The sequence below is a fragment of the Mirounga leonina genome, unplaced genomic scaffold, assembly GCF_011800145.1.
Source record: "Mirounga leonina isolate KUSES-001 unplaced genomic scaffold, KU_Mleo_1.0 Mir_127, whole genome shotgun sequence".
Taxonomy (NCBI): domain Eukaryota; kingdom Metazoa; phylum Chordata; class Mammalia; order Carnivora; family Phocidae; genus Mirounga; species Mirounga leonina.
The window spans coordinates 3739290-3766464 of record NW_023270316.1 but is presented as its reverse complement, the minus strand read 5'-3'; the positions used below and the strand labels follow the sequence as shown (position 1 = coordinate 3766464).

The 27175-nt window shown below is 40.1% G+C and overlaps 1 protein-coding gene across 1 annotated transcript in view; it reads left to right on the top strand.

Annotated features, from left to right (window-relative positions):
* Nucleotides 1-27175, top strand: part of MYO16 (myosin XVI) — a 435081-nt gene that overhangs the window by 253282 nt on the left and 154624 nt on the right. Inside the window, exons 20-22 of the mRNA XM_035003781.1 lie at nt 486-558; nt 14681-14833; nt 19361-19561. Of these exons, the coding sequence (XP_034859672.1) occupies nt 486-558; nt 14681-14833; nt 19361-19561 (427 nt within the window). The remainder of the gene's footprint in view (nt 1-485; nt 559-14680; nt 14834-19360; nt 19562-27175) is intronic.

The window sequence follows — 27175 nt, the reverse complement described above, 5'->3', positions numbered from 1 at the left end:
CGACGGACCGTCACCCCCACCGGCAGAAAATCAGGACAGGAGTCAGGTCCTGCTGAGCATCTAGAGCTGCAGTGTGGGAGGGCTGGGTGTGCGCCTTCCAGGGGACCAGCGTTCCAGAATCATCTGGGGCTTTCTTTGTAAGAAGCCTTCTCACACCCTCTCCCCGTGCGTGCTGCCCCCATTCCCCGCAGAATCCAGGCTGTCGGGGCTCCCGCCACCTTCTGGGTTTTCTGCCCCCTCTCCTCATTCACTCTGAGGTTCCATGTCTGTGGCCGGACCTCCCAAGATGGCTGCAGAGGGCAGGAGAGAGAGTTTACATCGAAAGCAGGGGTATCACAAGGTACTCCCATTGCTTGCTTCCAAGTTGACACCCAAGTATCATGTTCTTCATTCTCCTGTATTTATAAGAATTTCTTTAGGAAGATCATAACATAATTTTTGCAGGTCTAAGTATGCTTGCTCACTGATTCTTTGTTTACTTTCAGCCCACAGACTTTGGATATTGGAATATTGGACATCTTCGGTTTTGAGGAATTTCAAAAGAATGAATTTGAACAAGTAAGTGGGTTTCTTTTGAAACTTTATAAACTCTAATGTGTTTTTTCCAACTAATAAGTGAATTCTTTAATTCAATAGAGACTGCATAATTACTTGCAAATACAGAATTAAGTATTTTGCTATCCTGTTTTAAAATTTATATCCTTGGTTCATGGACATATTCATCCTTATTATGTGGTCTGCAAACAACTGGCATAATCTTTTTTTTTTTTTTAAACAGAAGCACTTGTTTTTAAAGATAGAGGATGCTATTTCAACCAGGTCAGAGAGATGGAGGGCATCACTGTGTGAAATCAGGGCAAAGGTCTTTAGAAACCTTGGCTAAAAATCAGAACAGAACACTCCATTATGCTAAATACTGTTATTTGTAGGAATTGTCTTTATGTGACATTCATACAAACGACTATCGGAAACTCGTAAAAATAGATTCAAAAGGGCCTGATTATTTTTAATCCATTTATAGTTTAGGGCACTCTGAAAAACGCTAGTTCTTTTTTTAAGGATCTCCATAGTAATGTATGAATCCATTTAATCGAAGTAAGTGTATCTAAAAATTAAATGCTAAAGAAGAGAGTAGAAATAGAACTTGCCCCAGCCGGCAGAGAAGGGGAGGCGAGCCTATGCAGAGGTACGGGGGGAGGAGAGAAAACCAGGCCAGGTTACAGCATGGGAAGAGTCCCAGCCGTGCCGTGGTTAGGAACGCTCTTAATAATGACATCACTTGTTCGGCTTTGCTTTTTTAAGGGACATAGCGTCATGGTGAATGACACCAGATGGGAGTTTAAAACCCGGTTCTGTGACTTTCACGAGCAGAGCTATCTCGGTCAAGAGCAAACATCTGTAATGAGCCTGGGTCTCCTAGTGTGTAAAATCGGGACACCGAGAGACTTGCAGAGCTGTGGGACGTAAGATGCCTGTCCTAAGGGTTCCGGTGGCATTTACTAGCTCCTGTCCACTTGTGAGAAATAGTGGAGAGCCACCGACCCCGTTGTAAATGAGGACACTCGAAAACCTTTTAAAATTCAGCCCTTTTTTTTTCTTAAAAAGTGGTGCAGCATCTTGTGAGTAGATCCTAAATCATGTTGACTCACCTCATCCAGGGTGAGTCACCATGAGTCATGTTCTTTACAAAACTTTTAAAAAGTCTGGTATGAAATCAGGCGAGGAGGACCACAGATTTCTCCTCCTTTCAGATTTCTGTATCCGTGGGGGAGTGGGAAAAGGAGGACTGTGGTTTTATTTATTCACCACATACTCTAAGAAAACTAGGGGTTCACGGAGGCAGAGGATAGTTAGAAGACTCACCGGGAAAGTGGTACAACAGACGTGAGTCTGCGGGCCTCGACCGAGATGCAACTCTAGCACAAGAACTTGAAGGTCGTCTGGCCAGCAGTATTGACTCCTGACGTGTTTGCCTTAAAAACATGCAGGCTCTCCTGTCCCCAGTGAGAATCCCTGGTTTCTCCATCTCCCGGTAAGCGACATGCAGAAACCACAGGTGTAGGGGGCTTGTCATGGCCACTCCAATGCCAAGCTCCCAGCACCTGTTCCACACCCCACCCATCGATGCATCCAGCCTGTGCTGATGACTGGGATGGACAAAACCTGTGTGTTGTTTTCTCATTAAAACTTTCTTCTTTTACTACAATTACCTATAGCCCTCCTTCTATCTTTCTGCTAAATATTTTTATTATATATTTTAGAATATATTCACAGGCTGAGATTTTCACAGAACTAGGAATGTCATGTTTTCAAATCTAAAGAATGAGTCTCTATTAAATACCAAAAGTTAGTTTTAGACACTTCTGGGTAAAATCTAAAGATCAATTCTTAGGTTTAAGTTATGAAAAAAAATACTAAAAAAAGAACTGTACCTTTTTCTTAGGTTTGGCTGTTGTATACAATAGTAACTGGGAGCCATTTAGAAGAATGAAATTATTTACTTTGTGATGAATTCAAATCTCAGCTTACAGTGGATTTAGCAAATTTCTAAATTTGCATGTGAACTTATCACAAAGGCTTTGGTTTGAATGTTGCATTCTAGATTCTTGAGTTGCTAATAGAATGTGAACTTTTTCATTTTATATTCCATTGCAAACTTCCAACAAAATGTTTAACAAATCAATACTATGTTCTGAATCAAACCCAGAAGAACATTAGTGCCTTTATAACTATTTATTTTATTCTGTTTTGAGCTTTTTGACCCCTCTCTCACCTATTTGCTAGAATGTCAACTCCTGCAGTGTTGAATTGTGTCTGGTACAGTATTTTGTATATAATAGAAGCTTAACAAATACAGTTTTAATTGAAATCTCAAGAATGAATTAATAAGAAAACATCTTCATAGTGGATCTCCTAGTGATTTCCTTGCTCAGGAATAAACATATGTATTTCAACTGTCCCTCCATAGGAAGCCTGACAAATGTTTAGAACAGGGACAGTTTGAGGAGATGCTAAGAAGCACTTCAAAACCTCAGCATTTCCAACCTCAGTATCCCCAAGTAACTCTAAAAGATTAGATGGGCCTCTGCGGCTCTTTAGATGAGAATTTATTTCAGCTAATAGGAATTGCTAATCCTGTTTTAATGATTCGTTTCTATTTAGAACTATTTTACATATTATAAAAAGATCATATTTAGAGTAGTGTATATATATATATATATATATCAGCAGTAGCTGGATGTTTCAGTAGAAGGGGGGTCATCCTAAGTAATTGGAGTCCCAAAGTATAATTTGGAAGGCTCTGAATCTACCAACCTCATTATTTAAATAATTACATTATTACCAGCTTACTCTCTGTTATGTAATACCTGCATTGTACGAACCCTATTTCCTTCATCACATAAAGTTTATCTCTAGCTCTGTAAAAATATCTCCTAATGCATGGAGGGAGAAGCCTCTGCAGCTGTCGCTCCGGCATCAGGCAGGCAGTGAATTCTAAGTTTGTAATGCTCAAGAAGCAGAAAGACCGTGAACAAGACAGGGTTATCCCTTACACATCACGGTGCCCATGATGCCAGAAAGGAGAAAGCAATTGGAGGCATTAGAAAGTGGGAGAGAGAGGTAAAAACATTTCTAGATCCAGATGTGATGATGTATTTGGAAAATCGAGAAGAGTGATGCAACGTCATGGCAAACAACAAGAGGACTTGAGAGGGAAGCTAGTTGTGGCGTGAGCACGCAAAACCAGTAACTCCTATAGAGTTTAAAAATAGCATGTCAGAGGCATGGTGGGAGTGAAGATGGACTGACTTGGTCAAAATGAAGTAGATAGCCTAAGTGAGGGACTGTGTAGTGGAGAGGGCTCCTGAAAGTCACGCACTTAGACAGAAGGGCTTGGTGTCTAAAGATGCCCATCCTCCCTAAGCCATGACACAGGTCACTTGGGACGGTCCCACTACAAATAACTAAGGAACGGAAGGCAGAATTAGAGCAGCTCCATTCTGCCACTCCCGATAAGTACGGAATCAAGGCAGGAGTATCGGTGACTGCTAACATTGCAACAAGAGACACACACAAGATGCTTATCGGTGTTCTTGCCAAGAAAGAAAGAAGGGTGAGGATGGAGGGAAGGAAGAGAGAAAAGCTGAATAGAACAAAGTTTCCCGAGCTAACATGAGCTAACATGACAGAGGAACATGATGCAATAAACCATGAGGATGCTCTCTGCAAAATCCAGCACATGGGAAACCATACAGGACGAATGGCCCGATCTCTTCAAATGCAAGGGTAAAATATAGAAGGCAGGTAGCCTACAGATTCAAAGAGATCTAAGAGATAGAGAAGTCAGTTAAATATATGAGCATTATGTAGATCCTTAATTAAGTATAAGATTTACGAGTTAACTAATGTAAAATCTGGACATTTGATGAAATGAAGGAATTATGTTGATAGAAATCATGTGTGTTAAAGCTACTGTGGTTGTGTTTTCTAAGTCCTCATATCTTGGAGAATTATACTAAAATACTTGCCAATTAAATGACACAGTGTCTGAGAATTACTTCAGCTGAGTCTAGTGTTGAGGGTAGTAGGAAAGTGGGTAAAGCAGAATTGGCCATGAGTTGATAATCCTTTAGGTTTGTGGCTGGCAGATGGGGGTACATTACTTTGTTCACTGTGGAATATGCTTAAAACTGTCCATAACATTATACAATTTTAAGTAAATGAGAATATTTTGAGATTACATAGATATTATTTTAATAAACGCTAGAATATTTCCACACCTAACAAATGGGATTGCAAAACTCTACGAGCTACAAATCTTTACCAAAGGCACAAAGAACAAAGTCATGGAAACTAATGGTTTAACATTCAGTAGTTTTCCTAAATTTCCCACTACCCACATAAAATGCAGCTATGTCTAATGAAATGCTTGGAACTACGGAATTTAATAAAATTGCATGTCAACAACCTACTGTAAGAATATAGAAAATTTGAAGAGAGAATACAGTTGTTCAAACTTAAACTCTCTTGCAGAAGATAAAATTGTGATATGCGACCTGTTTTCAAGCCAGGTTTCATCTAAGCTGATTTCAGAAGGTTACAAACTCTTTTCTAAAAAGTGAGATTTACTGGAAAGTCCAGACGAACAGTAATTCAATCAGGCCTGAGCTAAGTGTTCGAACACCAAAAAGGTCAGATACCTTGACTTCTAAAATTTTAGGAAACGAAGTAGTATATTTTGTCAACCTCAACCTCAAACTAAAATAATACCATAAAATCCTTAGTTGTGAAATCACTATCCTAGAAATGATACAAAGCTAAATCGTCACCCTTCACGTGGAGTACCCCATTTTACAGATGGGAAAGGGGAAGGCTACAGTCTCTGCTCTGTGACAGAGATTATTATCAGCAGTACCAGAAAGATCTGTTTTTCTGGCTCATTTGCATCAGGGCAGTCTATGGCTCCTTCATTAAACAAACGTTATTTGCATATGTACGAAGTTCCAGGCCCTGTTCCAGGCACTAAGAAATGCGCAGGCATTTGATGTGGTCTGTAGGATGCAAATGGAAGACCAGTTCTAATTGGATACTGTGGGAGAAGGACAGGGAAGCCTTCGTGAGGAAAATGTTGCCGTTTTATCTCCAAGGATGGAGGACCCGCGCTATTTTCATCACAGTTAATGTCCTGACAACCATTAGGTTTCAGTATCGATCTGGGGTACCTGGATGGCTTAGTGGGGTAAGCGTCCGACTGTTGATCTCAGGGTCATGAGTTCAAGCTCCGCGATGGGCTCCACACCAGGCATGGAGTCTACTTAAAAAAGAAAAAAGTAGGTTTCAGTACTGATCTGCTTACCACTCAATTGATCTGTGAAAACAAAAAAAATATTTTTTTGTCAAGTCACATCACATTTAGATTCCAAAATTGTACATACATTAAATATCCAACTCAGTTTAAGACAAATTTGAATGAGAAAATTTACTTACTTTACATAGCAGAACACTAGTATAGTGCTACTCAGGTTCTGTAGAGAAACAAACAGTAATTAAATAATGAGATGCTGTTTTAATGTACTTCTTGCAATACTATTGGGTTCTATTTTTAAAAGAACAGTATGGCTAGAAGTCTTCTTGGGGGAGGGTGGGGTGCCTGGCGGGCTCAGTCAGTAGAGCGTGCAACTCGATCTCAAGGTTGTGAGTTCAAGCCTCACGTTGGGTGTAGAGCCTACTAAAAAATACATACATACACATATATACATACATATATATATACATAAACATAAGATAAAACAAAAAAGAAATCTTCAGGTAACAGTTTTTGAAAAGCTAATTTTGAGGAAACAAAAAAATGAGGCAAGGAAAAGCAATCTCAAGTATGTAAACTGTACGTTTAATGATATTTTCCCCACCAAATGCTATAACTTAAAAAAAAAATCACCATTGTGGTGTTAAGGAAAGCAAGGCTCAGATAATTTAAGTAAGTCACAGAAGGACACAGCCACGAGGCTCTGAATTCAGGACTGATGATATGTGCTCTCTCCACAGTTCCGCAGGTGCTCTGAAGCTAGACTTAAATGTGGATTATTACTATACATTTTCTAAACTGCTGCCTGCCCGTGAGGATATTTGTTTGTATCTCTCTTAGGACACAACATTATTTATTCTGATAAATGTAGAAATAAAAAACTTAATACATTTTATTTGACATCATTTTTTTTTCCCCATCGTGGAGTTTTTCACCAAATCCTTTTACTATGTATAAATAAATTAGAGAACGCAGGTGTATCTTCTTTATTACAGAATACCACCAGAATGGTTAAAAGGAAATGTTACAGGACATCGAAAGAACAACGAGATGGATTTGAAAATATATGTCAGGTCACCTTAGACAAGAGTGAATTGAGTTCTTGTGGTGATGACTAACCAAAGAAAAGCCTACGTTTACAATAGGGACTGTTTAAAGCCCAAATGTGCTAATCAGGGATATAGATTCATGTAGTTTTCTGCTAATAATAATGGCTACAAGTTCTCGAGTCCCTACTATGATTTGGATGCTTTTTTTGGATGACCTCTGACTCCCACAGCAACCCTCTGGGGAAGGCTTTGCTGGCCAAGCAGGGAACGTGGCCAAGGCCAGCTCTCTGAGTGCTTGCTGTGTCCCTCTCTTTGCCACCTTGTGACCACCATCCTGAAGAGCTAGTTATTGATTCAGTACCTCTTAGCTTTGCATCAAATCCTGGATAATGACAACTGTTTTTAAAAAGAACCAATATTTCAGTAGAAATTATATATTAATTATTGTTTTTAGGCCTACATTAACAAGTGAATGTGAGAAGAGAAGGCATATTGATTAAGCTGAGATTTTTTTTTGCTAAACACACACATACACACTTATTTTTTGTTGAAAAGTGATGAAAAGTATAGTGTCTGAAGCTTTAAAATATGAGAATTTTGACCAGAAGTTGTGTTTCCAACAACTGGGCATGGCTTCTCTGTATATGGAAGGATAAATTTTGTGGACAAAGTATCATACAAAATATCTAAAAATACTTACTTTTCATTTGTAGTTTCGAATTGTGATGTTACTAGATTATTATATAGAATATGGCAATCAACTTAGCCAGTGGTCAGTCCCTAAGATCCCAGAGTAGTGATTCCTTCCATTAAAGGAGAATACAGGTATGAATTAGGCCCATTAGAATGCTTAATTTATTTTATAAGCCTGTGTTGATCTAAATAAGAGTATCAGTAAGAGAAATGTTGAGGAAGTGGTTTTTGCGTGAATAAAAACAATGTTATTTTTTAAAGATTTATTTATTTATTGAGAGCGTGAGCAGGGGGAGGGGAAGAAGGAGAGAGAGACTCTGAAACAGACCCTGTGCTGTGTGCAGAGCGCGGAGCCTGATGCAGGGATCGATCCCACGACCCTGAAATCATGACCTGAAACCAAGAGTTGGCCACTTAGCCGATGGAGCCACTCAGGCTCCCCTGAATAGAAATAATGTTTTTATGCCTGTGAAGTAACTTCCATCTACATTTGCTTAAAACCTGTTCTGCAGAGTTTGATTTTGAAATTTCAGAGGGAAACCAGAGGACGTTTGCAAGGACGTTTGGTTTGTTTAGGAAAGAGTAATCCACCAAAGAGGAGTGGAGGGGCAGGGAGACTGGAAAGGGTGAAAACCAAGCAGTTCCAAGGGAGGAAGCAGCAGGGGACCCGACGTGGGTGGGCGCTCAGCAGCTACCTGCTGACCCAGGCTCCCCCCGGTGGGGAGAGGCCCAGCGTGCGGTGTCTACGCAGTGTCCTAAGCCTCTAGTTGTACATGACATCAGAGTGTTGGCAGGCGCTCTGTGGTCTATCAGGTTGAGACAGATGGTGCTAAGGGAAAGTAAACAGGCCTCCCCAGACAAGGACAGAGAGAAGAAAGGCCTCTACCATAATAGGACATTCAAAGAAGGCAAAATAAATTATAGGTTTTAAAAGCTGAAACAAATCAGAGAGGTGCCCTCACCAGCCCTGCACCTGCTGTTTTATAGATAATGTGTCAAAATTGGGAATGATTGATTTGTTGGGGAAAGAACATAGAACAATCTGGCAAGCCCCGAGGCATGCTTTGAAAAAGTAAGGTAGAGAGTCACAGTGTACTCAGCACAGGAAAGGCCCTGAGAAGTCCTGCAGAGAAGCCCATTAACTTAGCTCAGCTCAGTGTTTCTCCAGTGGGGCTCTGATTTAGTGCTTTTTTGTTTTTGTTTTTTAGATGGTATCAATTGACAGCTCACTCAATTAGTGTTCTGCTGAGCACATGCAGAAAATACAGACTATCTGAAATCTGACATCATTCCTGCACAATCTAACAGTTCCATTAGTGTATAATATATACATATCTGTATTAATTGAGAAACAAATCATTTAATGGATTGTGTATGCTCTGTGCTATGTTTCAGTGTATTCACCATGTCTACATATTAAAATTACCTGGAAAGCTTTTAAAATATATCAATGTCTGGGCCTCACTCTGACTTGATTGGTTTGGGGTCAGGCCGAGACATCAGCATTTTGTAAGAGCTCCAAGGCATTTCCAGTGTGCAGGAAGAATGCAAATCGCTGTCTAATGCCTGGGGCTCTGCCTTCAACTGGAGTCGGCTTTAATTAACCTCCTACTTTAATTCTGTGATGTAAATGTCATGCTCTATTATATTTTTGCTTCAGAGATATTTCACTGAGTAATAAAAATAAAGGGAGAACAGTTGGTGAAAATTTACTCAAGAAATTAAGTTTGTCATTAATACAAATGATAGGCCATCTGGATAAGCAATAATGTTCTGTTACTAAAGAGTGTTTCCAAGGGGTGCATAATTTTTATTATTAAACCAGTTAGCAACGGCACTTAATGTACGAAGCATGTGTTTTAATCAAAGACGGGCGCATGCTAATTAAACAGTACTTAATAATTGCTCATTTTCATCTATGAATACTCACCTTCACTCACATTCAGGCTACTCTGAGGAATACCCAGAAATTTAGTGGAACCCAATTATGATTCTGATGGATGATGTCAAAAAGTAAAAATGATTGCTTTGCATTGAAGTCAGTCATACTCTCAATTATCAATGCAGATCTGTGCTTCTAGATACGTAAACTAATTTGCCTAGAGACATCATTCACTGTATCTTTCTCTTGTGTTTAATACACACCCACATATACACCTGCAACACAGCAGTTCAGTGAAGCCGAATCAGGAATAAGCAGGCTCTGACCACGAGTGGGGCCACCATTTTGTGGGTGGGATCCATTTTTTCTATTTTCAGCTAGGCATCTGACATAGGCCGATGTATTCATATTAGCTCCCTTAGCCACGTTTACTGGCACTTTTGAAGTTCATGCTACAGTTCTCTTTCTAGATTTTAACTTTGGTTCAAATAGTGGGTGCTGTAAACAACATAGAATAGGGAAAGGCAAACTGTTTTGGTAGAAAATTGTAATGTACACGTTACTTCAGAACGAGTTTAAAAAACCGTTCTACTTTGAACTGTATATGCTCCCAGTGATTTCCTTTACTGCTCAGCATTGGTCTTCTCTGTTAGAAACACAAAAACATTTCAGTTTCAGCGAGCACCAGTGTAATAAAGACTGCAAGTCAAAAACCACCGCCCAGCCTACTCAGTTTCACACATCAAGCTGGAATTTTCCCTATGGGACTTTAATAAATGACTTCTTTTTTTTCCCCTCCAAATACAAAGAACGTGATGTACAATACAAGGTTCAGATGTATTGTTCTGATCGCCCCATGTCGATCAGATGATGCTGCAGCTTAAAAATGTCAAGGCTCCGTAAAGGAGCTGGATGGTTTATGAATCATCTTGACCAGGAGAGTAAGAAATCGAGTTGTCGTATCCAGAAGCACAGGCCAAATCCTTTTTCTGTTAGCAGAAGTTCGGCAGATTACTTTAGGCCTTTTTGAGGGGGTGGGGGAGGAAGAAAAAGATGTGCTGCGACCCCCTGCAGCTCTTTCTCATTTTGCTGTGGCTTCGACCGCATTCCCACTTGGTGCGACCATTTTGCCTGAAACAGGGGTTCAATACAGTGAAGCCAAGACTTGGTTTGATAAAATATGAAACGATAACAACTGAATTGTCTGTTTGAATTATAAAAAAGCCTAAGTCCGTCAGACCAGCCAGGTGTATAGGGAGATGCTCAGCTATGAGATAGTCAAGGGCAAGAGGATTCAGGCAGGTTGTCATGGAAGGTCATTTTTGCAATGACAGACCTGCCACCAATTGTGAATGCGAAATGATAAAAGAATTCTATTCAGTGTGTTCGAGACCTCCACATCGAAGTATCTGCAGTTAGAGAATCTCAAACTGAAGGTAGAGATCCATGTCCTACAATTTGGGTATCTCTTGTACAACAGAGAATCAGCCAGGGATCTTCTCACTTTGGAAAGTTTCATCAGACAGTAACCGACAATAACCCATCAGACATCATACAGTATCAGACATCTTATTTTTCATGGCTTTGACCTTTATCTCCTGAGCAATCCATTTCCTAAAATATATTATATTTAGGCACACTCTCCATAACCACTTTTAAACCACTTCTTTGGTAAAAGCTCAGACTGCTGAGATATAGAATCTATGTTTTCTTAAATGATTTAATGTATTTTTAATACCAAGAAGTTTGAAAAATGACAGTTGTGTGTATCATATAATTAAAGAGAGTATTTTTCCAGCGGTTTCTTTCCATAATGGAGTCATTTATTTTCTGTTCATTTACTGTAAATAGTTCACCCCGAATTTTAACAATCTTTTGTAGCATTGATTCATCTTTGGTCACACAATTACTTTGGTTAGGTTACTGTGGCTTCGACCGATCAGGTTAACACCTGATTAGATTGGGGAAACATCTCAAAATATTTTTTAAACAAAGTGAAATAATTTTTCATATTTCCATTTTTCTTCCCCAACAACAATTTTTGGACATTTCTGTTTTTTGTTTATGATCAAATGAGAGCAACAGGTAAATGTTTTACTTTCCTGGGGGGGGGGGGGGGCTGCTACTGTGGACAGAGGTGACACCGTTTTATGGAAAAGGTTTGTCTTTCCAGAATCACATCTGGAAATTTATACCCTGGAGAGTAAGGTAAGTACAGATCTTGGTCGGCTTTGCTTTGACGGAACAATGCAAGTGGATGAATGTGAACCTAGGCTGTGTCAGTTATAAGGAAGGAAATATTTTTCGTATGATATTTAAATAGTGAGTTCCATCTCTTTTTTTTGCCAGCTATAATGTGCCGACCTTATTGGTCTGTGTCCATATTCAGGTAGTTTTAGCCATAACAAACAAGCATGTCAAGTTAAATGTCTTACGTGGCATGTTGTCACCTGAAGTGATTGCGGTTGTGATATTTTCATATTCAGAGAATTGATGAGTGAAAGTGAGGGTTTGTCTAAGAGACTTTTAGTTTAAATATAAAGAACGTCCAGTTTCGCCTCTATCTCATGAACTCTAGTTGTCAAGGGGCAGGGAGGAGAAGTTCTAGCAACTACTGGCCAAATCAGATAGAAGGAAGAAATTTCAGGAAATCCCAGTGACCATGGCTGGAGTAGCAGGAGGGAAAAGATGAGGCGAAGAGCAATTCTAAGTTTAAATGAATTGTCTCCAGTTCTTTAGGTTTTAAAGTTAATTTCCAAGACAGCAGCAATGTGGCAGGGTTCTTATTTTAGTTTTAACTTAGATCTTATTTTGCAATAGAATGCAATAAGAAAGCTTTTTCAGCCTACAGACATTCATTTTATCACGAGATTTACAAAAACTTTTTTTTTTTTTTTTTTTTTTTTACTGTGAGGTCAGAGATGCAAAAACAGCTATTGGAGACAAGGCAATAGCCCTGGACCATCATTTTCTGACCTGGAGCTAATAAGAATTGCTTTTGTTATTCTTTGAGTGTCCAGATAGGGTATTCAGATCTTATTTTGAATATAGTTATTAATTAGGCATGTTATTTGGTATACTTCTCTATCGATCATTCTCCATCTATTGCATTAATAACAAAATATCGATGTACCATTCATCATTGCAATAACTTAACTACTTTAGGTCATCTGAGCCTCTACCTTTTCAGCTCTCCAGTCATGCTTTAATCAATGTAGCCCCGTGCCCACAGTCCTGTCACCATGTCACCATTCCTGAAAACATTTGAGCTGTGTCTATTCACAGAATTCTGGTCCTGGTAAGAAGTAAAGAATGGAACCTGACATTACACTGTCGCTTTCAGGACAAACTCTGTGTTCTGACTAGTGCCCTGTGCTGATAGGTTTGTCTCTTCCCCAGAACCTCTCCCTCTGAGACTTCATGTCTGTAAAAACCCATCAACTGCCATTCTCCCAAATAGCTGGATCTGTGAGAAAATGACTCTTTCTTTCTGTGCATACATTATTCTAAATCATGAATAGCCACACCCTTACATGCAGGTGCTGACATCCATATGGAGAATTAAGGCGTTCCTGGTGTTGGTCGTTTAGAAACGTGGCTTGGCCTGCTGCTTGGAAGCTGGAACATAAGGCGTGCTCTTATACGTCCAAGAGAGAAGCCATGAGCTCCCAGTAGAAGGACAGGAATGTCTAGGAAGAGCTCCCACTTAGCAGGTGTTATAATGACACCAGACGTGGAGAAGAATTTTGTTATGTGCAAAAGAGAAACCTAGGGTGGCCTTTCTTTTCTCCAGTGACTATTTCGGTCAGTGTGATTTACAAAATCTTTGGCGTTTTCATTGTATAACTATAGCACATTCATATTACATATAATCCTAGATATTGTTTCCTTTGCAGATGAGATCTGATTTTCTTCTAAAAGCTTTTATCCGTTATTTTGATTTACATAAATTGTTCATCTTTAATTATTTTCAGTGAGTTGTTGAATTCTAAATATTCCTAAGCAATTTCTGGATTTTACCTGGTGTAATATAGGGGCTCGTGTGTGCGTGGCCTGTGAGACTGAGTGAGCTCATGAAGGACGTGGGTGTAGATGGAGAGGCCCATGAGGCATGAGCCCATGGTGTCCTGAAAGACAATAGAGGCAGCTTTCCAGGAAAGCAGAGGAGTCACCATGAGATAGTGCTGGGAGGTCAATGAAAATGAATACCAAGAGTTGAAAACTGGATTTCAGGATGCACATGTCATTGGTGACTCCCACCAAAGTGATTCTGGTAGAACACGGGGGGACAAAAGTTCATTGGAGTGGCTTCAGCAGTGGAGAGGAGAAGAATTCAAGATCATAAAGAAAGACAACTCCTTCGAGGTTTTCTTGTTAGAAGAGAAAGCAGAAACGTGGGGCGCCTGGGTGGCTCAGTTGGTTGAGCGACTGCCTTCGGCTCAGACCATGATCCTGGAGTCCCGGGATCGAGTCCCGCATTGGGCTCCCTGCTCGGCGGGGAGCCTGCTTCGCCCTCTGACCCTCCCCCCTCTCATGTGCTCTCTCTCTCATTCTCTCTGTCTCAAATAAATAAATAAAATCTTTAAAAAAAAAAAAAAAGAAAGCAGAAAAGTGAGAGGATAGCCTAGAGAGGAAGTAAGACAACATTTTTGTTAGATTGGGGTATTTTATTGATTTTTAGTATTTTGAGATAATTTTTAAGATTGAGAAATAACATATTTGTTTCCCGATGGGAAGATTAAAAATTTTCTGATAAAATAAATTCTACAACAGAGTGCTTAGAGCAGTTATTCTCTCTGAAAGAAACCCATGTTCTCTTGCCCATCCTGGATACATAACACAGTGAGGAGGCAGGACATGTTTCTTCTGTCTCTGGGCTTTCATGGTAAACCCACCTTTTATCCTCAGTTGTTGACGAAGCCCAGATATAATTGCCTTTTGGAAATGTTTTTAAATACTCAACTATATTTTAAACCCCAACTTTGTGAGTTAATGTTGTAATTATAATTATACTTCTTGTTTTTAACATACTCACTTTAAATTGAATAATCAGACCAAATGAAGTCAACAGTATCAGGTGAAACTCTTTTCTTTCACTTCTCAAGCAATACTGTAATGCTTTATCTCAATAGACTAATTGGTGAGGAACGTTTTGAGTCAATATGTCACCGATCTGAAATGGTCATATAACGAGTGGATCTGCATGGCCATAATTACCTTGTGAATTGTTTTCTTTCTCCCCCGAAATAGCTTTGTGTCAACATGACCAATGAGAAGATGCACCACTACATCAATGAAGTGCTTTTTCTACACGAGCAAACAGAATGTGTACAAGAGGGAGTTACCATGGAAACAACTTACTCTCCTGGTAACCAGACTGGAGTTTTGGATTTTTTTTTCCAGGTATTCATATAATATAATTAGATACTTTACAGGATTTAAATATACTGAAGACAAAGAATTTTCTTTCAAGGGGCCTTAATTTTGAGATGGCTTTATATCTGAGACTTCACTGTATTTATTTTTCAGAATTTTTTCAGAAATTTATTTTTTCAGAGTTGATTCAGGAGTACAAGTTACCCTGTTCCTGAAGGGGCATTTGAAGGATCATCAGTTCATTGAAAGGACCAGAAATACCAGATCATTTTATTATAAAAATATTCAGCATTGGTTATGTCAATAAAACTCTTCTTTTGGTGTAGTTACATATGCTCAATGTACAAAATTAATATTTTATAAAACAATACTAAGACTAACAAGCTCATAGAACAAATTCAACAGGTCTTTTTAATTTATCTTCAAAGTTTTTAAATTGAAATATGGAAAAACATTGGCAGAAAAATATGTTTACGTACATATAGCCTAAGACATCTGCCGGTGTCGACCCTTACTTTTATTATTTCTACCTTATAATGCAAGAATCTTTGCCTCAATATCTCTATCATAAAAACAAAAATCTACCATACAAACAGCAATCCCTCTGTACTGATGTGGTAAGACATGATATACATCTATCAATAATATCTCTAAAACACTTGAACATTGTTTAAAACTGGTACGTTTCAGCCACTGGAGAACATAGGCTGTAATTTTCTACCCTTTATTTCTATAAATGTAGACTTGTAAATTTATTTTATACATTTACCTAGTATGTAAAATACTCTTGTTCCTCTTACCAACTTGTCAACCTTCTTTATTTTAATGACAGAAGAAGCCCTCTTCCTCCAGAAACCTCTCCCTCATCATGACACACGGTATATAACTTCTCTATGTAAGGTTTTTTTTTTTTTTTAAAGATTTTATTTATTTATTTGAGAGAGAGAATGAGAGAGAGAGCATGAGAGGGGTGAGGGTCAGAGGGAGAAGCAGACTCCCTGCTGAGCAGGGAGCCCAATGCGGGACTCGATCCCAGGACTCCAGGATCATGACCTGAGCCGAAGGCAGTCGCTTAACCAACTGAGCCACCCAGGCGCCCTCTCTATGTAAGGTTTAAAAATGTCTTCAAACAGGGGCGCCTGGGTGGCTCAGTCATTAAGCATCTGCCTTCGACTCAGGTCATGATCCCAGGGTCCTGGGATGGAGCCCCACATCAGGCTCCCTGCTCAGCGGGAAGTCTGCTTCTCCCTCTCCCACTCCCCCTGCTTGTGTTCCCTCTCTCGCTGTGGCTCTCTCTGTCAAATAAATAAATAAAATCTTTAAAAAAATGTCTTCAAACCAACAGCAATATATAGTGAACTGTGTATGGGAAGCCTCAGACACCTGCTGCCCTCATTCTTGCTGGCTGCTGTGTTCTCGACTGCTAACCGGCAGCCAGCAGAACGACGTTCTTTCTGTGTCTTCGATGGCCATGATATTCTTTCTCTCTCTTTGATGGCCATCCTTGAGATTTCACCATGGAGTGATGATTATTTCAATAAGAGGACCCTCATCGGTATGAGTTGGAAATGAGAGTGGGTATTTCTGACTGCTACTTCTCCTTGATCCCATAAAAATGGAAAGATGTACCAAGTATAGGGGGAAGCTTGGTGTTTACCTACAAATCTGCAGGTCTGTGTACCAGGCAGGCATACCCTATAGTAGAAAGGAAGCTTATTGTTTCCTTCCGAGGACCCATAATCCTCTACTGCTCACAAACATCTGCGATTTTTGCTTAAGCCACATCCATATTTCAATGAACACGTATTTGTCTTATGTCCATGACCAGAGGAGGTGGATCCAGATTCTTACCTGACTCTCTACGTGTCTAGTGCATTTTGTTACCCTGTCAGTCCTCAGTGCTCTCTGTTGTCAAGGTGAAATGGCATACATTTCTTAGAACAATTCAGTCTCTCCTAAGCCCTCATTTCTGAAGGAATTGAAGGCCATTTTTTACGACTTCTTCTCCATGTTCTATTTTCTTCTTCAGACACTTCACCAAGTTTCCAAGTCTGTAAGTTTGATTACCACCTTTCTTTCATGGCTTTATATCCAACATCCAGAAAACATAATACATATGAATTTTAAAACTTTTGGAGACAATCCAAATTGTAATGCTTTAAAAAAATATCTTGTGCTGGGGTGCCTGGGTGGCTTAGTTAAGCATCTGCCTTCGGCTCAGGTCATGATCTCCGGGTCCTGGGATTGAACCCCGTGTTGGGCTTCCTGCTCATAGGGAGTCTGCTTCTCTCTCTCTCCCTCTGCCCCTCCCCGCTGCTCATTCTCTCTCTCTGTCTGTCTCTCAAATAAATAAAATCTTTAAAAAAATAATAAAAAAATACCTTGTGCTATACACAACCAATCAATCACTGAACATTATGTCAAAAACTAATGATGCACTATATGTTGGCTAATTGAATTTTTTAAAAATTAAAAAAAATAAAATATTTGGTAGAATTAAAAAAGTATATCTTGTTGGTTTCCGACCACCTTATCCTTGGAAAACATCATCTTGCTTTTGGAGTAGAGCACTTGGGCTATTTTGGAAGTCATCCCTTCCCTTATACTACTTGGGGCCTTGACTTTGAGTTACTGAAACACCCACTAGAGCTCTAAATTCTAGCCTCCAAAGAGGTCTGTCACTGCCCCCAAAACATGGATGCATTTGCAACATCCTTAACTAGCCCATTCACCCTTCCACTTGGTGTCTGTGTGTGCTCGCGTGTGTGGGCGGGGGGTAAGTGTAACAGCATATGGAGGAGTGCCATGGTGTGATGCTCAAATGCACAGGTAAAGAAGCAGCTGCTGATCTTATGTATCAACATCTTACTCTTCAGCACATAGGATGCTATACATTGAAATGAAGAATCTGATCTTTCAACAAATCCCAGGCAAGACCAGTCCTCTGCCAACTCCTTATTGGTTTTTCTTTTAGGGCCTCTCTCCATCCATTTTGTGTACCCATACTTTTATCTTTTTTCACCTCTGACTCTTTATAGGGTCCCTGGTTATCTGAGAACGTACCATACATTGGACTTCCTTCACCACATCCCCTTATCAGATACATTTCTGTGTTGGTAACACAAGTCCCCCGAGGTGTTAGTGACCTAGGTCGTTTGCTGAGGTGGGTCAGCTTGCTTCTTGCAGGCCTTCCCAATTCCTTTCTAGTGCCCCTTCCCCCTTTATCATTCATTCTTCTCCTTCCCTCTCAGGGAGGCTATCTGTCTGCTTATTCCAGAGATGGTCCTTCAGTTGCCAAATGTCTCCCGAAGGGCTCCCCCTGGTACGTGAGCCCCAACCAGGCATAGGTCCTTCCCATGGCTGCCGCTTCCAACCTTTCTTCTCTGTGGGTGGCACTGGAAGGATCTCAACGTTTGCAGCCCTGAGACAACTGTATATAGTCTTTGCATTTTCTTTACCATAAGCAGGAAACTCCAAAAGGCTTAAAACAACTAAAATATTTCAGCCACAAAGAAACAACTTTCTTTTGGCCAAGTGAATAATATAAGAGGCCTGTGGTGGTTTGGTTTGGTGACCTCGGGTCAAAATACAAACCGAATGGCTATAGGGGCCAATAGAGACCTCTTCACTTCCTGAGAAGAATTATTTTATGGTATTCACACTTCCAAAAGCACACTTGAGTTGATGTGAAGAATTCAGATATATGACAGAATGAGGTAAATAAATAATACAAATTACCTGCTTCTTAAAGGTAGATTTGACATGTCAACAGAAGAACTTTCCTAGAGAAGAAAAGATAAACAGCACAGCAGTGGGTCAGAGTTATTCACCTGATGTGTAAACCACGCGGGCACAGTGGTGCTCTGTGTGCGGGGAACGAACTGTCAGGGTAAATTGAGAAGTTCTTTCAAGCAGCGTTTTCCTTCGTGTGAGATTAATTTTAAGTGGTTGCTTATATGTGACTTTAGCTTCCGTGTTTGACAGCTATAAACTACCAGACTTCTAATTTGAATTTTACAAGTTATAACTTCCAACTTTATTTTTTCTGGGTCTTAATATTTGAATATTATAGTCACTTCTACTTCCTGCTGAATAGGATTTTTCTACAATTTTTATGACTCAAATGATTATAGGTTCTGTTTCCGGAGAAGTTACTTGACCCATCATAACTGTGAAGCGGTCGATACGGGTTAGAGGTCAAGAAAAATTACACTTCTCCTTTAGTTGGAAATTTTATTTTTCTTTTTGAGATGACAATATAATTTTTAATAACTCCAGCGTTTGAATGACATTAAAACACACTCTTTAATTGATTTATTCATTATCAATTATTAATCAACCAATGCTGTTTGGGGCCTACGTTACATCTGAATTTTGCTAGGTGTTGGGAATACAGTAGTGAGCAAACATAAATGTGTATTAAAAGTAGACTAATTCATTTTTTGAGTGCTTATATGAACATAATGAAAATACAAATGAGCATACATGTACAATAATAACAAAACCATCAAACTGAGTAATAGAAGAAAAATACTATCTCTTCTTGATTTTCAGAAGCCATCTGGATTTCTCTCTTTATTGGATGAAGAAAGTCAGATGATTTGGTCAATGGAACCAAATCTTCCCAAAAAGCTACAAAGTCTCCTCGAATCGTCAAACACAAATGCAGTCTATTCCCCCATGAAGGATGGGAACGGGAACATGGCGCTCAAAGACCAGGGCACGGCGTTCACTACCATGCACTATGCAGGAAGGGTAAGTGCAAAGAGTGGCATGATACAGCATGTACGCTAGGGGACCAAACGTCTTCAGGACAAGCTTTCAAGTTTTAGACATTTTAGAGTTTATTATTTCAATGAACGGAAGTTGGGCAAACAACCCACACAATTTTACTTTTCTAAGCTCTTTTATTTTAACCTGAGGAGGACTTTGCATCTTCAGAATGTGGGTGATGAAGCAGGTGGTCAGATCCTTCCGTAACGTTCCCCAGATTATAACATAATGTGAGCAAAAGTGCCTTGGTTTTAATACAGACAGCTCTGCTCTGCACTTTGGGATCCCTTCATTATCCAAGCAGATATTCGTCTTCTGACTTTACTTGCCCTCAATGTAGTTTTTAGTATTAAATTATTTTTCTTAAAGTATGTCAACCTGAGTAAAGAGAGCTACTCTCCACCCTCTCTCAGTTCCCTAACCAGCTTAGTAAAAGGCGCTTCTTTCTTAAACGCCTTCAAGGACTTCCTCTTACCTGTCTACAAAAACCTCACACCCCTTAGGCTGGGCTAATATCCCAGGCCCCTCTGAGCTGATTTAGCCATGACTTCTGTGTCACAACCCCCTTAGCCAAAACCTCTGTTCAGGTGACTTTTCTAATCCACTCACTGTCTCCGGCATTCCACACGCCTTAGAGCTCCCACTCCTCCTGCTCCAGCTTAAAATACCCTCCTTCCTCACAAGGTCACATCATATTCATTTTTTGATACTCGAATCCACGTTCCATTTACCTTCCATCCAGGCCCATCTATGGTTACTGTCATCCCCCTATGAATTTGTGGCCCCTGGGTTTCCCCCATTTGGCGCTTAGCCGAAGTTACCTATCGGAGGGTGAGACCCCCAGTCAGTGTGTTTCAGGTCATTTCAGTCCCTGTTCACTGAGACTCTACTAGATTCCAAACCCAGAGCATTAGAGAAGCAAAGATGAAGAAACCATATTCCTTGCTCTCAAATATCTCACTGTCGACAAATAAGGAAAAGGCAAATTAACAAATAATTATGATATAATTTACTTATAATAACATGGGTAATATTAATCAAGTTCTGTATTATCCTGGAGAAATAAGCAATCATTTGGCTCCCAGAGAAAGTGTAGAAATATTTTCTAGAGGAGGTCAAATGTGGCCCAGGCCTTTGGGGATGTTAGAGCTCAGTAAGGATAAAAGGAAGGAGCATTCTGGTAGAGACATGGACCTTTGAATGGCATGTCCATCCCCCAGCACTCTGTTGCCTAGGACAGAATCCACTATCGCTGTTCAAGTGGAACATAATTTGGTGTAGGAAAATAATTGTCGGGAGACTCTAAGTTGAACATTCAGGAATGACTCAAAACCACACCACAGGATGGGGCTTCCAACGTCACTGTGGCCTCGTCTTTGATCCAGAGGCTTCCAGCCAACTGGAGAAGCTGCTGCCCCAGGTACTGACCCTCAGTTCCCGCCACCCACCACTGACACCAGGAAAGTGCCCATCCACTGGCAGTCAGCACAGAGCAGTCAGTGAGCCAGTGACCAGGCTGGGAGGTCTCCATTGCCAGAGAAGACAGCATCTTCATGACATGCTTATGAGACACACAGGAGACGCAGCTGAAGCACGGCCTCCACCACGCCTACCTTGGGAATCTTGAGTGGTAGTGCCAGACTGGTCGAAGCTAAAGAACAATCAGATGCTAGCTGCAAGGAAGCCTGGGAATTTTCCCACCTTCTAACGTGTGCGGTGCAAGAAGGCGGCTCTTGCTGAGAGCGCTGTGGGCCCTTCTGCCATGTCCACCCACCCTGCATTTGGGAAATGGTACAAGAAGTACAGTTAAGTCTCTAGAGATTGGCTGGAGATAAGTCTTTAAAAAAACTGTTTTTGGACCAAATCATGAATAAATATACATGTACTACTCAGGACTTTGTCCTCTCGACGGTGTTAACTCCCCACATATTTTCAGACAGTGTGGGGGATGAAGTAAGGAAAACAGAACATGGTAGAGGATGGATCGGGGGAAAGAAGAAGGTGGTTATGGGAACACTCAAGCAAGAACTGCCTTTGGACCATAGCAGAAGATCGCAGAGGTGGTGTTCTGAAGACGAGGCTGCCGTGCTGGCTGATGGGACGTCCCAAACAGGGAAGGGGCCATAACTTGAAATGGCAGGTGTCTGTCTCCCCACTGTGGATGGATGATTCCAGTGCCAACCACGAGAGGAATCCTAGAGAAGAGGCAGTCTGGAAGGAAAGATACTCAGTGTAGACGTTTCGAATTTGAAGTTTTTAGTAGAAACTTCAATAGGATGTGACAAATAAAAGAGGTTGGTTGTTTTTAGAAACATGGGCATATTTGTGGAAATGTGTATCTTGGTAATTTCACTCAGGAAGAACATGGAGAAGATGGAGAAAAGGAGTAGGAAATTGATCATGAAAACCAAGGGAAAAGAAGGAGGACAGGGTCAGCAGGAGGTACACCTGAATGGAACAGGTGGGCCAGGAGCACCCTGGGGAGACGTTGTAGTATCATAGCGCCATGGGAAGGGCCGAGGGGTGAATGGCCGTGGAGAGGGCCTCAGTGCAAGATTTTATACGCACACACGCATGCGCATTCCTAGAGTGTTATTAACTTATTAACTACCTTTTACATATGAGAGATTTAGCCTTTAACATTTTTTATAATGGTAGCAAACCTTCTAGTCCTGTATTTGAATTTTTAATCTATATTTTCTTCATATTGAGCATTTACTAATTCATAGGATTTAGTTGAAATATTACAGTAAGACATAAGTGGTGATTTTGGAAAACTACTTTCCTGTTTTCCTCTAAGTTTCATGGAAGCTATCTTAAGTCCGTCTATACCTGACCCGCCTTGTATTGAATCTTGGAGGTATATCAGATTGTTCAATAAATGCTAATTGCATTAAATGGAATGGGACCAAGCTTTGGAATAATATTTTGTTTATTAATTATTTGTTTGCTTTTAAAAATTATTCTACAACCACTTAATAGAATTTCAATTTCAAGTGTTTTGTTTTTTTTTTAATTTGGGGAAAAACAGTGAATAGTTTGAATAAATACAGTTATTTCGCTGAACTCTGGTAGCAATAAAGCAGAGCAGAGCCAGTCAATCGATTAGCTGCCACAGAGACAAACCCCATGGAATTATGAATTTTTCTGTAAAAGTGCCTTTATGTTTTAAGCAGGATTTTCCATAATTGGAGTCAATTTTGTGGTTTTATAAAAATCTTTCATTTTACTGAGATCTACTAATGAGTCTTAGCCCAAGGACTCCCTAAGGACTCATTCACATGTTACAGTATAGATTATATGTAATTTGTGGCAATATGTCAAGCCATATGCCTTTCTAATCATCAGATGTAGCTACATATATTTAATTGTGAGCTACTGCATTTTCAAGGAAAGCAGCGTACTCTGCATTTTATAAATCAAGAGACATAGCAAAGAGCTACTTGGTTTAGAAACAGCATGCACGATCTATTTTGGACAGTAGTATGAGTATTCCTGAAGGGCCCTTTGGTGATAAAGCTGATCCCAGGGAAGAAGTTCAGTAGCTCTGGGGTTCTTGGGTTTCTCTGTGGCCTCTTCTTTGGCCAGATGGATGGGCTAGCGTGTCGCTCGGATCACCATGTGCTCTTCTGTGACTGAGTTACCTGGTTTCGCAAGTGAAAACTTACCTCTCACGGGAAGGATGATCATTGTGGCCGGTGATGATACTCACATCCAGCCCGCCAGGAAGGACTCTTCTGCTCTGACTACGAGACCCCACCATGCTTCTGAATCCTGTTTGGAGCAGAGGCTCCTAGGTCCTTTTAGAAATGTTTAAGCAACATTATTTGAATTATAGCTGAAGATCTTTCCTAAACACATTTGAATTTTTCATTACTCATAGGAACCTGGTGTATTTTCCAATCTCCATTACAGAAATATTTTAAAGTAAATGGGAAGAGGCTGTGCATGAAATATTAACAGGGTCTCATTAATGAGCATGGATCTGAATTAAAAAAGGCTGAGGGGTTTTTTTTGTTGTTATTTGTTTTAGCAAATTTTAAATCATATATGGATTAGCTGTTTTAGGAATTGCTCTTAAACTTCCAGTGGTGATTTAAATGATGGATATGCATTAAATCCAGAAGTGTGTCTAATTTTATTGGCTCTTAAAATTAAGAATCTTGAAGGAAAGAAGAATTATGATTTGGAAAAAGACATTGGCTCTCAGGAAATTTGAATTTCCATTAAGGTGATTCTGAACTAACTCTAATAGGAAATAGTATTTTGAAGGTCCTAAATTTTAATGTGAGAAAAGTGAATAGATTAGGAGATAGTAAAGCAATCTGAAGTAATAAAAATTAAATTAATGAAAATACAGGTCAAAGTAGTAGTTATAAAATATATGATACTTGCCTATCTGACCTTTGTTGTCTGCTCATAAGGTCTTTGTCTGAAAGTTGTTTATAGCAATAATTTGTTTTAACACAAAGTGATTCTCTTTGGATCCCAGGTGGGTGTCCTGTATGACCGGCCTGGTTTGTACAAATCAAACTGGTGATATTGTTCTTGCCTGAGATGATGTGTCTGTGTTTTGGCTTCCTTTTCTCCCCAAACCCTTAAATATTGCAGTGGGCTGAATGGTGGCCCCCCCCAAAAAGGCATGGCCATGTGCTCATCCCTAGCACCTGGGAATGGAATATTATTTGGAATAGGGGTCTTTGCTTATGTAATGAAGTCCAGGATCTCGAGGTGAGGAGATCACCCTGGATGATCTGGGGGAGCTCTAAATCCAAGGGCAAGTATCCGTCTGGGAAGGAAGCAAAGAGAGATAAGGGAGAGAAAGGGAGGTCACACAAGCGAGGAGTCAGGGACAGGAGAGATACAGCCATGGGGCAAGAAGCTCCAGGGCTCCCAGAAGCTAGGAAAGGCAGGAAGGCGTGTCTTCTAGAGCCTCCAGGAGTGTAAAGATGCCCGATGTCAGAGTTCTGGCCTCCAGAACTGTGAAAGAACAAATTTCTCTTGTTTTGAGCCAACCGGTTTGTGGTCATCTGTCACAGCAGCCCCCAGAACCAATACACGTGTCCATTGGCTCAACATTCACAGATTAGAAGAGAAGGGAATGGTTTTAATTCATACCTTTATGGAATTTCTTGACCACATTTGATTCATTTGAAAGGGACCCTGACATTTCTCCACCTGTATTGTTGCTCATGTGGTTTTCTTCACCTGAAATGCCCCTTTCCTGTCTTTCCAGACCTTATCCATCTTAGGAGCAGGTTCTTGGCCTAATCCACATTTCATTGATCTCTCTCTTCCCTAATCAGTAGTGATGGCTGATGCTAGCATGGCATTTTCCGACTTACAAAGTGCTTCTGAGGCCTTGTGTATAAACGTTGCTATGTCAGTTTTCCAGTTAAGTCAGCCTTGGTGAAGTTCAGTGGTTTGCCAAAGATGGAACAGCTATGCACGAGTCTCCTGGGGGTGCCTGAACAAAGTTCCACATGCTGGGTGGCTTGAAATGCAGAAATTTATCCCCACATTTCCAGAGACCAGAATCCAAAATCAAGTGTCAGCAGGGTTGGCTCCTTCAGTGGAGTCTGAGAGAACTCTGTTCCAAGCTTCTCCCTGGCTTTTGGTGGTTGCCAGCTGTCAACGTCACTTGGCTTGTAGACCCAATTCCCGATCTCTGCCTCTGTCTTCACAGCTCTCTGTCCCCTCCTCTTCTCTGAAGGTATCAGGCATTGAATTTAGGGCCCACCCTATGCACTATGACCTCATCTTATATAGTGACATCTTTGAAAGATCTTATTTCCAAATAAGGTCACATTCTGTGGTTCTGGGTGGACATGAAATTTGAGGGTACACTACTGAACCCACCACAGGGTGGTAGGTCACAATACCGTATTTCGCTTTCCATTTTGAGGACCACGTATTTCCCCATCTCCACCATAGTATGTGTGAAATTCTTCAAGTGCTTGTTGTCTGTAGTCACAGAATCCATGTATTACGATAGAGAACCTCTGCAGGGCCCACAGGGACTCCATCACCAGGACGTTGAGGAGGACACTGACCCCTCAGTTTCCACATCCATAAAGTTTGCAATTCAGGAGAATATAATTATGAACCTCAGAAACTTGTTCTGAAGGTCACGTATTGGGCAAGAAATCAAGGCATGTATGATTCTTTTGAGATGTTCCATCAAATATGAGTCATATTTCCCCCAACAATAGCTGAAGGTCTCTCCATGAAGAAGTACCACTGTATTTGGCAGGATTTTGAACTCATCAATAACAAGTTTTGAAGACTAGAAAATATTTCAGGTATCATCTGTCAACTGGCTATATTTTCAGGCGAGAATATTAGGGGCCCAACTGACTTGCTGAAATTAAGTTAGTGATAGAATGTCCTTCATTAGTTAAAAAATAGGTTTGTTAATTTTTATATTTTATTAATATGCTCAATGCCTGAAGCAAAGCTTTGTAAGTCATGTTAGAATGCTTATTTTTATTTCTCATAACATAATTAGTATCACTTCAGCCGATGATAGGGAAAATGTAACCACCAAAGTTATAGTATTTTCTTCCCTATCATGCTTGAAAACCTTCAGCAGAAGGTGCAGAAATAGAGATATTTTTTCTGTCTGTGAAAATTGTAATAATAGAAGAGAAAACATTTAGATAATATTTTAACTTAGTTAATGTTTTTCACTGAATATAAAGGTTGTTTTCATGTTAAGTAGCTCTACCTAGATCTAAGAGAATTTTTGTAAATATTATGTTCTTTACCATTTTGCTTTATGACTAATATTTTAATGGAGCAAACAGGTGTGTGAAATTTTACTGCAGATTTTAGAAGATCCTTTCCATTATTGTTTGCCTGAAGGAAATGAAAGCATTCTCTGCAATTTCTATACTATATATTCTGAGATGTAATTTTATGACAGTTTGAAAATGCAGAGTGCCTTTATATAATGTACTTGTAGATGTGTCTTTCTGTGGGTGGATTTTGATTGTTTTCATCAGGATTCCTTTTTCCATCCCCGCAGAGCATGTTGTAATCCCAGACTATAGGCCTTGATCATTAGTGTTCGTGTTGCTGATTTCCACAGACCTTTATGAGAACCATATTACTAAAACATCGCTGATAGAAGTCATGTAGGGGAAGAGTGATGTTGCTGATTTGTGGCCAGTCTGTGAAACATCTGATTTTTTTTTTTTCTTCTCCTTGAATAAGATCTACCCCTGTCACTGGATAAACTAAGTCTGAAATTTATCCATTAAGGTTGCTGTTACTCAGATCTGAGAAGTAGAGATACTGCAGTAGATTTTGGTGACATACTGATGACAATAAGCCTCTTTGCCCCTCAGCGTATTTACATTACACGTATGCAGGGGAAATGGTGGCCTGTTCAATTTCCCAAATCCACCTGCACCAGGAATGCCTTCTGTAGCTTGTCAACTGGCCTTCACCCTGGAGATCTGTGGGAGACACGATGTGCCCAAGAAGACTTGGAAAGTGAACCTTTAAAATCAAAAGAAAAAGGAGATGAACTAATCAATAGGGAGGCTTCCATTTATTTCTCTTTCTTTTCTCCAGGCAGAATCCCCAGACGTA